Here is a 13093-nt window from a genome sequence, read left to right as displayed (position 1 = left end):
AATAAAGCTGCAATTAGCATTTCCTAGTCACCTTTCATGACAAGGAATATAGAAGTATTGTGGTCATTGGAACTACAAAGGACTTAAAATTTTGGCCTAAGAAGAATTCTTAAAGAGATAATATTCATACATATATATTTTTTGATGATGGTAAAACCTTGAAAATTTTGTAATTAAGTACTTATAGAAGTACCTATTGAAATTATCTCAACTCCAAGGCCACATTTTGGTATGAACTTGACAAATGCTAAGAATTTGTGATTCGGGAAAAAGAATCGCTATGCAAATGTTAATATAAGCTCTTACCCAATATACAAAAGGAAAATTATTTCAATCACTGGCTTTCCGCAAACAATTTAACATAAGCAATTTCAAAGAAAATGCTTAACCAAAATCCCATATCAAAAAAAAATTATAAAGCTACAAATATCAATAGTAATCACGTTTTTACTTGTCAATACCTCTGTGCCACATCACATCTTATATATCATAATAACATCAAACATATCATAATTAAGTAACCATTAAATCTATTGACATTATAATTTATATTATCACAAAATATCAATTTCCAAAACCATTTACATGATATCATATGACACATTAAGGTCTAAACCTGTATAGTTTCATCCATATTCAAAACAAAAATATAATCATCATATTACATATTATAAAAAAATGTAATTTCATATAACATCTTCTAGTCATGGATAGTTGTTCCAATCACTTGAGGATTGGTCTCAAAATACCTAAAAACAAAGTCCACGGCATGTGGCAAGACATCAAGGCATGCTTGTGAGAATTAAAATAAATACTGCCAACAATGCATTAATTTAGCTTTTACAACCAAAGTAGCAAAATATAATTGTTGCAACATTGCAACAAATAAAACTAGCCAACTTTTGGTCTTTTGCTCACTCATCAGAAATAGGATGTATCTTCGGCAAACGTGTAGGCCAATGTATATCTTCTTGTTGAATGCAGGTCACTAGTCGAATATCTTCAGGAAACAATGTGGATCGTTTTGCATGGTCCCTGCATAATCTACCATACAAAAACATATTGACTAGATGCATCTCTGCAGCAATCTGCAAAGCTAGAACAGAATCTCCTTGAAAGCGCATATCAGACTGAAAATATAAGGGTCAAACAATTAATTAGCATCATTTATAAAAACTAGCATATTGCACAAATAAATAGAAACCAAACAAACACTTACATTGTACATCCAAAGAACTTCTTTAGCAAGACGACGAAAAGAAGAGCATGGAATGGAGAATTTTTCAAATTTCCTTGTATTTTGTTTGCATTTTTTGTTTCCCTTGTATTTTTTGGTGCTCCAGCGACTCATTCTGTGAATCCTGTAAGAATAATAAAAGTTAATAACAAAGGTATACATTTTCTAATAGCATAACCTTCTTGTTTGTTACTTGAGCCATGCTACATTCCGATTAGCAAACCAACATTGTCAAATAACAAAAAGTGTAGCATTGAGAAAAAGATAGAGCATCAATAAAAATTATCTTCATGCTTAATAGAAAACTCTATCTACATTTCATGTAACAATTTCGAATAATTGTCAATTACCAAACCCAAGTGTATGCCTCTGTTACCTAGGATTAACACTTACTACCTTCTAGTTACATATAGAATCTAGAGTAAATTTGGACCAAAGAATGGTGACCTAAGCCAAAAAAATTCTTTAGTTGTGAGTCCAAAAAAGAATTCTAACATATGATCAACATCCATTCATTCCTGTAAAAAAATTGAAAATATAGCTATAGCATATTGTGTATAAGCGAAGTGAGATCATACTAAAGCAAAGACAGTTTGGGTGGGGATTGTGACAAACAAGTGTTTGCATTTTCATTATGAAAACAAATTTAGAATTACTAAACACATTTATAGGCCCATTAGGAAAGCAAATTATTTTCATAATTGCTCACGGATGTGGCCAGATATAGAGATAGGGCTGGTCCATAACTGAGCTTTGGGAACATGCAATATGGGTTCGAGGTGATAGCAGAACCACATGCTTTCAAAAGCAAACTAAGTCCAAGTTACTTGAATGAATAAAGCCCAATGCTCAAATTACAGATGCATGTGAGGATCTAAAACTAGAGCAATGAGTTATGGCTTTCGAACTGGCTCAGATGCTTCCTATGCTCCTGGGTGTTTGATGTGGTTAACAATGATGTCCCTTTCATGATATATTTATTCCTACACTACTATAAGTAGATTTTATTTTCTTGGTATTCGAGTGAGCCAGATGTTCTTGGTATTGGTGTTGGGTCAATGGCTAAATTTGGAATTGCTTTTAGAGAAACAAGTTCTACTGAATCTGCTAGAACTATGTATGCTCCATTTGGAGTATCTATCAAGTTAGAGTTTAGTCGGGGTCTTACTCTACTATATCAGAAAGAATCCATGCAAAAATGGTTCATTATTCCACCAGATCAAATGCGTGCTACCAAAGCTTTTGATGCAGGAGTATCAACCCCTAAGCAACCATTTTTGCCTAGACCCAAAGGGGGTCATGAAATTTTCCAAAGGGGAGAGATTTCCCTCAAATAAAATTTGTATAAATATACAAATAATGAATTTCATGCAAATACAAGTGTCCTGATTCTAGAAGGAATCTAGGTTGTTAGGGGAATTTTGATGAAGCTAGCACTCTTGTCCATGTGCCATATTATAAAAGGCATAGAGTGTCATGAAGCTTGTAGAAAGAGGGACAAGTGTAACTTGATTGAGGACGTTGTTAGTTAACAACTCCTATTTGTAATAGATATTTCTTAGTACTAGAGGTGTATAAATTAGGAGTAGGTATAGGCTAAAAGGACAAAGAGGGAGAAGAAGACGAAAGAAAGGAGAGCAGAAGAGGCTTGACAGAGGAGTCAGGAAATACGAGGTCTCTTAGACAGTAAGTCATTTATAGGTTGAATTTGTGACAACCCCTGGTTATTTCTCCACCATTGTCAACAATGTTAATATTTTGATTAAAAAAATGGGTTGAGGCAAGGGACACAGATGAGCTAAGGGGGACTATTTGCTTGGGATTTTTATTGTTTTGTCACAGCTAGGGAGGTTGACAAGTGTGCAACAACAGATTAGTGTATTTAAACTTACAGCAGGAATGAATGGATAGGGCATACACCTTTGTAATATCATACAAACAAACAAAAACAAAACAACGAATTATGGTGATGTGGTCATTCAAATGGTAGCTCATTGGGGGTTGGGAGCACGCAGGGGTGAGTTGGCCACACACTACAATAAGAAATTAACAAACACAAAAAAATCTGGAGACAAGGAGGTATGTGGCATTAATGTGATTGGCCTGCAAGATTCTGGCCAGACAAGAAACAACAATCTGAAAGTGACATGAACCAGACAAAAAAGAATCTATATGCAAGGGGACAAAGATTGGAAGAGGAGGAGAAATTCCAGTCAATGTGAAATTTGAGTAGAGCTACACAGAGGAAGAGGGGTGTCATCGAATGCAAACATCAGCACACAAGTTGCATTTGGCAAATCGTAAGCTATAGGGATCATTCATCATCTTGCCGGAGTGTACGAGTGTCAAGACAGAAGGGAACTCAACTAGTGACCCATGCAGGGGGATCTTATGCCTTGTTGGAGATAAGCAGCCAGAGAGACATTCAGAGAGGCATCAAATGTCTTACTGGAAGAAAACATATGTGAGTGAAAAAGGAGATCATACACAGTGAGCTCTGTAGTTGCCTTTGTCTGCAAAAGAAAGTAGTTCTAGAGAAGAATTCCCTGTGCATGAAATCGAAGGTTGATAGGAGATATATGTGTAAATCGAAGGGAATGCATAGAGGCATGGGAGGATATCTTGGTGAAGCATACGAGGAAAACCTGACTCGAAGTTAACAATACAAATGACACACAATGAGTTACAAGTGTTTTGCGTGTGTTCTAGAAGCTTAAGGAAATTGAAGGAAGCATCTTATATGAAGGAATCTTACATTGCTACAGTACACCGAGGAGAAAGAAGACAACGTCGATTGAGCATGAGAAGCACAGGATATTTGTTAGTTTATGGATTTTTGGTAGCATGGGACAGGTGTTCTAGTCTCAATTTGTGTCTAAGAGGCTAAGAAACATAAGTTCTCCAAAAACCAAAAAAGGTTTAGGGAGAAAACACCTAGAGACTACTCAATTAAATTAATTGATCAATAATTAAAAGATGTTTGTCAAACTTACGAAAATTGATTAATTAACGGGTATTAATTGAGGAAATCAACTTATGCTCTAGAGACTTCCAGAAAAGTGTATTGATGGAGTCAAAATAATTTTAGCCATCGATCATGATTAGATCTTGGTCGTTGATGCTCCAACAAGAGATTATAAGAGCAAGTCAATGGGATGGAGAGAGATACAGTGGTGAGAGCAAGGCAAATTGAGCTACCTAGTTCACAACTTTAGTGAGAGTGCAGTTCAAAGTTCAAACAAGAGGGAGCAGCAAAAAATCAAAGAGCAAGATTCCAAAGAGTTTTCCAGTGTTTCTCCAATGTCAGATTGGCAAGAGATAGGAGGTTGAATTATCTGCAGAGAGGGTTGAAAAAGCCAATGTGCATTGTGAATAGCTAGAAACCCCAGTGTGAGTTGTTGAAAGAGAGGATTCAATTGTCGAAGGCCAGATCAGCTTGCAAGAGGCAGAGCGAGCCACTTCCAGAGGTAGAGGGAGGCAAGACAGCTCACTTGGAACCTATTTCCAAGCAATGTGATTTACCCAGTGCTAGTAATGCGAATTCCAAGCTATAGTGCAAGTAGCCAGCGTGGGGTTCAAGCAAGATTAAGGAGGCTGATTTGTTTAGCAAAGGAGATCTAAGATCTTCATCTTATTTTGGCCAGATATTTGTCAGAGGATTGCCATTTGGGCATCTAGATTATTGTACTCTCAAAAATTGTTGCATAATAATAAAATAAACCCTCATATGTTGCATTGGTTTTCCCTTCAAGGTTTTTCAGGGGACTTATAGTCCAAAATAATTGTGTCGAAATTTTTATGTGTGTGCATCTATTTCTCAGTTCCTCATTTTACTTTCGCGACATATTTTATTTTTGAAGAATGCATCAGTGAATTATTTGGTATTTCTCGTAAACAAATAAACTACTAATAAGTTAGGAGAATAATATCCAATTGGTGCATTCGTGGAAATTTCATATGGTATAGGCGAAATATCGAGAGATCATGTAGTTTCAAAGGGAGATTTGAAACACAAGGTTTAGATCTGAGCAAGCCAAGCCAAGGGTGCAAATTGCTGAGGCAAGAAATTCAATTTCCATATCCAGTTTGGAGGAAAAGTGTGAATTGCCTCAGAGCAAAGTTTGTAGGCAGTGTCGTTGTTGGGTAGTAGTTCCAGTGAGCAGATCAGTCGATTCACAAAGTTGATATGGGCATAGAAGATTTGCAACAAGGCTCGCAGTTGCAAATCTATGCGAAGCGGGAAGAGAAAAACACACAAAAATTATACCTAAGACTTCTCCAGTGAAATTCTCAAATTTCTACAATATGGCCATGGAGAGATCCAACATTCAAGAGGCTACGGATTTGTCTTCCAAATTGGAAGATGAGTTTGCTCGTATAGCTTGCCTCTCTAGCTCAACTTCACAACGTGTCTGGTATATAGACAGTGAAGCGTTAACTCACATGACAAGAGTTAGAGGCTACTTCTCCAGCTACAAGGAGAAGAGATGGACTTCCAGATCTAGATGGGAAACAAGAGTAAATGTACTCCAGTTGGGAGAGGTACCACCGAGATTCAAAGGGAGTCGGGAGCAAGCACCAGTGTTACAGATGTGTTGCATGTGCCCGGCTTGGATACGAACCTAATTTCAGTATCCCAACTACAAGATAAAGGATATGATGTCTACTTTGTAGGGAATAAGGTGTTCATCAAACATCGAAATTGGAAAAAGGTGAGGTAAATTGGAGTTCGTAGCAACAAGTTATACAAGTTACAAATCAACTCTTTAAAGACACTAGTTAGCAGCAGCAACAGTGATAGAAATAACAGTGGGAGAGACTTGAATGAAATATGGCATAGGAGAATGGGGCATTTACATCATGTAGCACTTAAGATGCTTAGGGAAATAGTAAAAGGTGTTCCAAAATTGAGCACGGAACACAATGATGTGTGGAGGGGGTGAGTACTTGGGAAGTATGCTAAGGCAGTTTTCCCAAGAAGTAACAGTAGATCAGATGGTATGTTGCAACTTATACACACAAATATTTGCGTCCCTATGTCCAATAGATCTCTCGGAGGGTACGAGCACTTTGTCACCTTCTTCGATGACTACTCCAAGAAAACCTGGATCTATTTCTTGAAGACCAAGGATGAGATCTCTAGCCACTTCCAAGAGTTCAAGGCTCTAGTAGAGAATGCGACAGGAAAGAAGATCAAGGTGCTTCGCACAAATAATGAAGTACACAAACAGTGACTTCACGAGCTTTTGTGTGAAGGAGGGCATCAGGAGGGAGTGGGCAACCCCATACAATCCTCAGCAAAATGGAATAGCAAAGCAGAAGAACAAGTCTATATTTGGGGTGGAAAAAACTATGTTGTATGACCAAGACATGCCCAAGTTTCTATGGGTGGAGGCGTGTAACACTGCGATGTATATACAAAACAGAGTTCTACACAGGGAGTTGGGGAAGACAACACTAGAAGAAGTCTTCTCAAGGAAGAATGCAGATGTTAGTCACTTCAAGATCTTTGGCAGTGTAGCTTACTGCCATATACCAATTAAAAAGCGCATGAAATTGGATCAAATTGCAGAGAAGGGATTCTTTGTTGGGTATAACCAAACCTCAAAGGCATACATGATCTTTATTCCTAGCAGCAAGGACGTCAAATTCATGGAGGACAGAGCCTTCAAGAGATCTCGCTAAATGCCAGCAAGTGATCAAAGTGAGCCAGCAGAAGCTCCATTAGTCCAATAGTAGGGGCAACAGCAAGGGCAATCACAAGGATCTAGTACAGTTGCCAGTACCAACACGACCTCAAGTGTAGGTCCTGTAAATTTGTAGCAAATGGAGTAGTAGAGGCAGGATGAGAAGTTGGTCGATCCTCCCACCACTAGTGGTCGAACCAACAGAGAAGTTTGCCAAATGCTAAGGGATGCAAAGGAGTTCATATGAGCTCCTAGGACGAACAAGAGAGAATGCAGACAACTAGACAGAGACTAAGCATTAGTGGCACAAGTTGTTGAACCTTCCAACTATTAGGAGACCACATAGCATCAGGTGTGGGTGGACGCCATGGTGGAGGAGTATAGCTCTATCATAATGAATGATGTTTTGAAGGTAGTGTTGAGGCCTGTGGATAGGTTAGTTGTGGGCTCTCGGTGGACCTATAAGATCAAGTACATTGCAGATGGCAACATAGAGAAGTACAAGGCTAGGTTCGTGGCAAAGGGGTATGCGCAGAAGAAAGGCATAGATTATAAGGAGACATTCACGCCAGTTGCCAGATATACTTCCATACAATCAGTTATATCTTTAGTAGCACAGATGGGATGGCAAATTCACCAAATGGACGTCAAGACAACCTTTTTGAACAAGGTGATAGAGGAGGAAGTATAAATCGAATAACTAGAGTGATTTAAGACACATGAGAGGGGTACACATGTGTGCAGACTAAAGAGAGCTCTATACAAGCTCAAACAGGCTCTCGGGGCGTGGTATAGTCAAATTGACAGCTACTTGCAGTAGATGGGATTTGTCAAGAGTGACGCAGATCCCAACCTTTACTATCTAATGGTAGAGGGTGAGCCACTCATCCTAGTGTTGTATGTGGATGACCTCTTTCTAACTCGATCATCAAGGCTCATAAAGGACTGCAAGAGGAACCTGGCAGCAAAGTTTGACAAGAAAGATCTAGGGTTGATGAATTACTTCCTAGGCCTAGAAGTATGCAAGAGTGATAGGGAGATCTTCCTTAGTCAAGGGAGATATACTACAGAGATTCTAAAGAGTTTCAAGATGCAAGACTATAGTCCTATGTCTACACCTATGATTACAAACTAGAGGAAGCTCGATACATCAAACGATGAGGACATTGACCCAACCTTGTATAGACAGTTCATCAGTTCCCTCATGTATTTGGTCAACACTAGGCCAGATATTTACTTCACGATCAACACTCAATTAGTTTATGGTGGGGCCTAAGAGAGTGAACTAGACAACTATGAGGCACATACTGGGGTATTTGCGCAGTACACTTGAGTGTGGATTGAGATATACTCGAGATGATGGTGTCAGGTTATGTGGTTATATGAATACAGATTGGGAAGGTAGTTCAGTGGATCGAAAGAGCACATCTGGGTGTTACTTCAGCATTGGATCAAGGGTTGTATCTTCATGCAGCAAAAAATAGAGGTTTGTGCCACTGAGCTCTGTAGAAGCAGAGTACATGGCAGCAAGCATGGCCACATGCGAAGCTATTTGGCTTCAAAAGTTGCTAGTGAGTTTGTTCACCAGTGTCTACAATGATAATCAAAGTTGCATCAAGCTCTTTGAGAATCCAGTGTTTCATGATACGTCGAAACATATAGACATATGATACCATTTCATCAAAGATTGTGTCCAGAGTGGAGCAGTCTAGCTACAGCATGTTCCCACAGAGCAACGAGTTGCAGATATACTCACGGAAGCTCTAAGAAGAGCTAAGTTCATTTATTTTCGAGAATAGATAGGTATAGTGGAGAATACCTTCCTCACTAAGAGGGAGCGTTAGTTTATGGATTTTTGGTAGCATCAGACATGTGTTCTAGTCTCGATTTATGTCTAAGAAGCTAAGGAACATGAGATCTCCAAAACACAGAAAAGGTTTCAAGAGAAAACACCTAGAGACCACTCAATTAAATTAATTGATCAATAATTACAAAATGCCTAAGCCTAACTTACGAAATTAACTAATTAATGAGTATTAATTGAGGAAATTGACTTATGATCTAGAGACTTCCAAAAAAGAGTATTGATGGAGTCAAATTGATCTTAGCCATCAATGACAATTAGATCTTGGTTGTTGATGCTCCAACAAGAGACTATAAGAGATTGTGTGGCAACGGTTCCTATTAATAACAAGGATTACTATTTTACAAGTATTCATTATGGTTATGTTTAAACAAAACTAGCACTTGCAATGTTAAAATTAACTATGCAAGGACAATGTGTTTCTTGGTTACTTGGGCTCTTCATGTTTGCCTGAATATGAAAGCTACGGGCAGCACTGAAAATTCAATCATGTAACTCGTTCTTGATCATATGCTTGTCAAGATCTTCCTTATAGGGCTTTATGCCTGTTGAGAATTTCCTTACAGGGTTTGGTTTCATATTTTCTATCTTTTTCTTTGTCAAAAAGTTATTGCCTCCCTACATGCCATTTAAAGGCATACTGAACCTATAGTACCACAGTTCCTCCTGCTCTTGATTCTGTTGAAATGTGTAACTAGGTTTGGTCTTCATAATGTTTTTTGTAATGATGATTTTATGTATTTGATATAAAGAGAAAAGAAATTTATTATTGTCATTCTTGATGGGGTTTCATGCTCAAGATAAATTTATTTGTAGGCCAAGCACCCATTGGGTGCTCCTACGTTGGTCATGGAATTATGAAGTCAAAGGAGTCATTGTCATACATGTAAGATCCCTTTGGGCATGTTGTATCTTGTAAAGAATTTTTTTGTAAAGTTAAATGTGTCATGGCAATCATGCAAGATATCATGTGCAAAAATAGATTGCATCTGCAAAGCCTCTAGGCGGGAGCTCAAGGCTACCCTGTAGAAAAGTGTATCAACTTAGCTATTATGGTACTTTGATACATGCAACTCTTTTTGTTCGCTTACATATTATAGGTATCTTGGTCAATAGATAGCGTTGCACGTAGTATTGGCCACTCACCATTTTATTAAACTCTGAAGCAAAACACTCACCTTTTTGACAATGTAATAGACCCTTGGATAATTTGTGAATGCATAATGCAACCATGATCAAATGCAGTCATGGGTTGGGTTCTTTGCTTCCTCATTTTTGTAAATTCTGCACTCTACACCATGGTATGTTTGTGTTTTGACATCCCATGAATGAACTATGAATGGACTATCCATATATTGCCAAATTGCTACTTAGTACAATAGCATTGTCCAACATGTAGAAGGAAACAGAGCACAAGTTTCTCCCACACTAGCAAATCCAACAGTAATACATATGAGTTGTCGGTTTAATATTCCAACAAAATGTACACAAGAGATCACCACAAAGAAAGTGGAGAAATTACCACAAAATCAATAATTAGTTTTAAAAGAATACACATTTATTGCAAAAGGGTGTTACAAGGAATTCTTCTAGTATATGCCAAGATGGCCATTGATATTTTCCATGAAATCACTAAAGAAGCTTGTTTCATATCCATACTTTGAGAAAAGAAACTACTGCATAATAATATAACAAAATTGCCAAGAATTACAAGTGTTTTCCATGAGAAGGCAACGATAACAACTAGTGGAGAAAGGTACACTAAATCGCAGATAAGGATTAGTAAATGCCTGCCTCAGTTGATGACAAGGAAAAGAAGGATCTCACCCTATAGGTGTAGGTTCAATTCCAGCCTCCAGGTCCAGGGTGGGTGCCGCTTTCAATTTGACAGCCAGTATACCCTACAGTTCACCTGTCTCACGTCTAGTCACATGTCCAAATTGAGAGGCAAGGTTGCGGTTCCATTTCCAGTTATAGTGCCAACAAATCCCATTGTTTCATATCCTACTTCAAGTGCAAAGGCACGGAGTTGGACCCGTCCCTGCCATAGTCCAGTCTTCCCTTCAGGGCTGAGATGTCTCTTGATTTCTCTCTTGATTCATCAAAGTAAAAATACTTAGTTATCCCTTGATTTATAGTGACAACACTAAACCAAGCAATAAAACAAGGCCAATGTGGATGACTGTCACCAATGGAAATGGTCTTAAGCATCCCCACAAATACACCAACAATTTGAGGGCAAGTATCAACTTGGATTCTAGCTATTGATTTGCTGACTTCGATGATAGGTTTGCAAAATACAAGGAACAACAATGTGTGCAGCTTTAACAACAACGGAGCTTAAAGCCACTACCATTGTCAAGCATCTTGGTAATCACTCAGAGCATTACTCTTTCATGGCTTTGCTTGACTGCAGAAACCTTGTTGGCAACTTGTATAATCATATTTTTGGTATGGATTGCCAATTTTGTATATGCTTTGATTTGTTCTGAATCGCTGTTGGATCTGATCCATATCTTTCTTTCCAAGGTTTACATACAAAGGTCAAAGATAGCAGGTGCATTATAAGTCTTATGGAGATATTCTATGATCCACAAGACAGAAAAGTGCTTATAGGGGGTGTTAATATCAAGCAATTTTAAATGGACAATTTCAGGCAGGACAATTTTAATCTCTCTGTTTTGAGCTCAAGTCAGCTAAGTTTAGCTTGCTTGAATTTGCATTTTCAGCTCTCTGTTGCTCTTGATTGTGAATTAATTCTTAGCTCTCTTGTAACTTTGCTTGGAGTGCATGTCCCTCTCCCAAACTTGAAGATTGCATTTTCAGCCCTCGTACAGAAAAACCAACATGGCTTTCGTTCACCCTCTTGCATGCATTTCCAGCCTTCAAGTACTTGTGTAAAAATTTTCTCTAGTATGTTAGCTTTCAATTGCTCTTTCATTCATGTGTTTTCAAAAGTAATGTGGGGCAGTCAGCAGCATATAACATGGCTAAAATTCGTCTAGTATGCCTGGAATTTGCAGATCTAAATTTTTATGGTTGAGGGCCTGGACACATGAACTATGCCTGGACACATTTCTTATTCTTAGATAGATTATTTTGGATATTATCATGTTTTTATGATTCATAATCACATCTACTGAAGCTAAATTCTGTTAGCAGAAATATGTCATTGCATTGATGTTAATATGTAAGAGTTTGATCACGTGTGGCATTGCGGCTGTGAAGCCTTTAAAAAGGTCATGACAGTCATGTATTGTGTTTATTTAGCAGGAGCAGTTGCAATATCAGGCTTACTAATAATAAAAAGTCCTATCTAAGCTTAAAAAAAAAAATAGCATCTCCTGTGTGTTCAGTTTTACGACCCTGTGGACTGCTCAGAGGGTATTGATGAGATCAAAACGCAACTTTCAGATCCGATTCTCACACTGGGAATTGGCTCTTCAACTCTTCAAAGTAACCGCCTCTTATTGGAGTGAATAAGGGGGTGTGTTACAAAATTAGGTCAATCTATTTCTCTGTATAAAGAGCTTTAACTAATGAAATTATGTCCATTTTTCCTGCTTGGGCCTTCGTGTGCGTGGACAGCACACAAAGACCACTGGTTGCAGAGGAAAGACATCAAAAAAGCGTTGAGAAAGAAACAATTTTGCTAAACATTTTTTTCCTCGTTTTATTAGTCATTTTGGGTTTATTTCATTCTGGGGAGTCTTAAGGTGTAAAACGTTTGTTCATCTTATGCGACTGTGCGAAGATGTAAAACGTTGTTTTCAATAATAAAAAAACAAACAAAAAAATAGTATTTGATGTTTTTCTTTTCCAGAGTATTTTCCATTTCAAAACCAGCATATATATTACTCTGCACATCTTTGTATGTATAATATGACTAACAGGAAAAACAACAGATTTACCTGAACAAAGAAGCTGGTAAAATCTTTCTCGATGCTCGCAATTTCCTTTTCATCTTTCTGGAAGGTTGCAAAGCACTTTGTGTTTTCATCTTCATCTTTCTCTGCATGAGATTAAAGAAACTGTGCTCAAGAAACTGTGCTAACAATGTCATGAAGCCCCATTATTTTCCTATATATAAGAATAGTTTTGAAATTTTAGGGGGAAAGAAAAAGAAGAAAAAAGAAAGCGTTGAAATTTTAGGGGAAAGAAAAAGAAGAAAAAAGAAAGCGGTAATTTGAGTGAAAAATATGTTAAGTAAGAATAGTTTGAAATTTTAGGTGGGAAGAAAAAGGAGAGAAAAGAAAGCGGTAATTTGAGTGAAAAATATGTTAAGTAAGAATAGTTTGAAATTTT

General features: G+C 37.7%; 1 protein-coding gene across 1 annotated transcript; it reads right to left on the bottom strand.

Annotated features, from left to right (window-relative positions):
- Positions 1-635: 635 nt before the first annotated feature.
- On the bottom strand, positions 636-12833 carry LOC149242035 (histone H3-like). Its single transcript, XM_089367621.1, has 3 exons — positions 12700-12833; positions 1220-1361; positions 636-1130 (listed from the first exon to the last, which is right to left on the bottom strand). The coding sequence occupies exons 1-3, from the start codon at positions 12804-12806 to the stop codon at positions 915-917; spliced, it is 465 nt and encodes a 154-aa protein (XP_089223747.1). The 5' UTR covers positions 12807-12833; the 3' UTR covers positions 636-914.
- Positions 12834-13093: the final 260 nt, after the last annotated feature.

The sequence above is a fragment of the Pinus tabuliformis genome, chromosome 8 (genome assembly GCF_031772625.1).
Source record: "Pinus tabuliformis cultivar Carrire ecotype Pingquan chromosome 8, CPIR1, whole genome shotgun sequence".
NCBI lineage: Eukaryota > Viridiplantae > Streptophyta > Pinopsida > Pinales > Pinaceae > Pinus > Pinus tabuliformis.
Note: the sequence above shows the minus strand (reverse complement) of the source record. Positions and strands in the feature narration are given on the sequence as shown.

Excerpts from the sequence above, each read along its gene's own strand:
- LOC149242035 (XM_089367621.1), bottom strand. The coding sequence starts at position 12,806 with ATGCAGAGAAAGATGAAGATGAAAACACAAAGTGCTTTGCAACCTTCC. Across the intron at positions 1,362-12,699 it reads TTACCAGCTTCTTTGTTCAG|GATTCACAGAATGAGTCGCT; the intron begins GTAAATCTGTTG and ends TTATTCTTACAG. Across the intron at positions 1,131-1,219 it reads AAGTTCTTTGGATGTACAAT|TCTGATATGCGCTTTCAAGG; the intron begins GTAAGTGTTTGT and ends TTATATTTTCAG.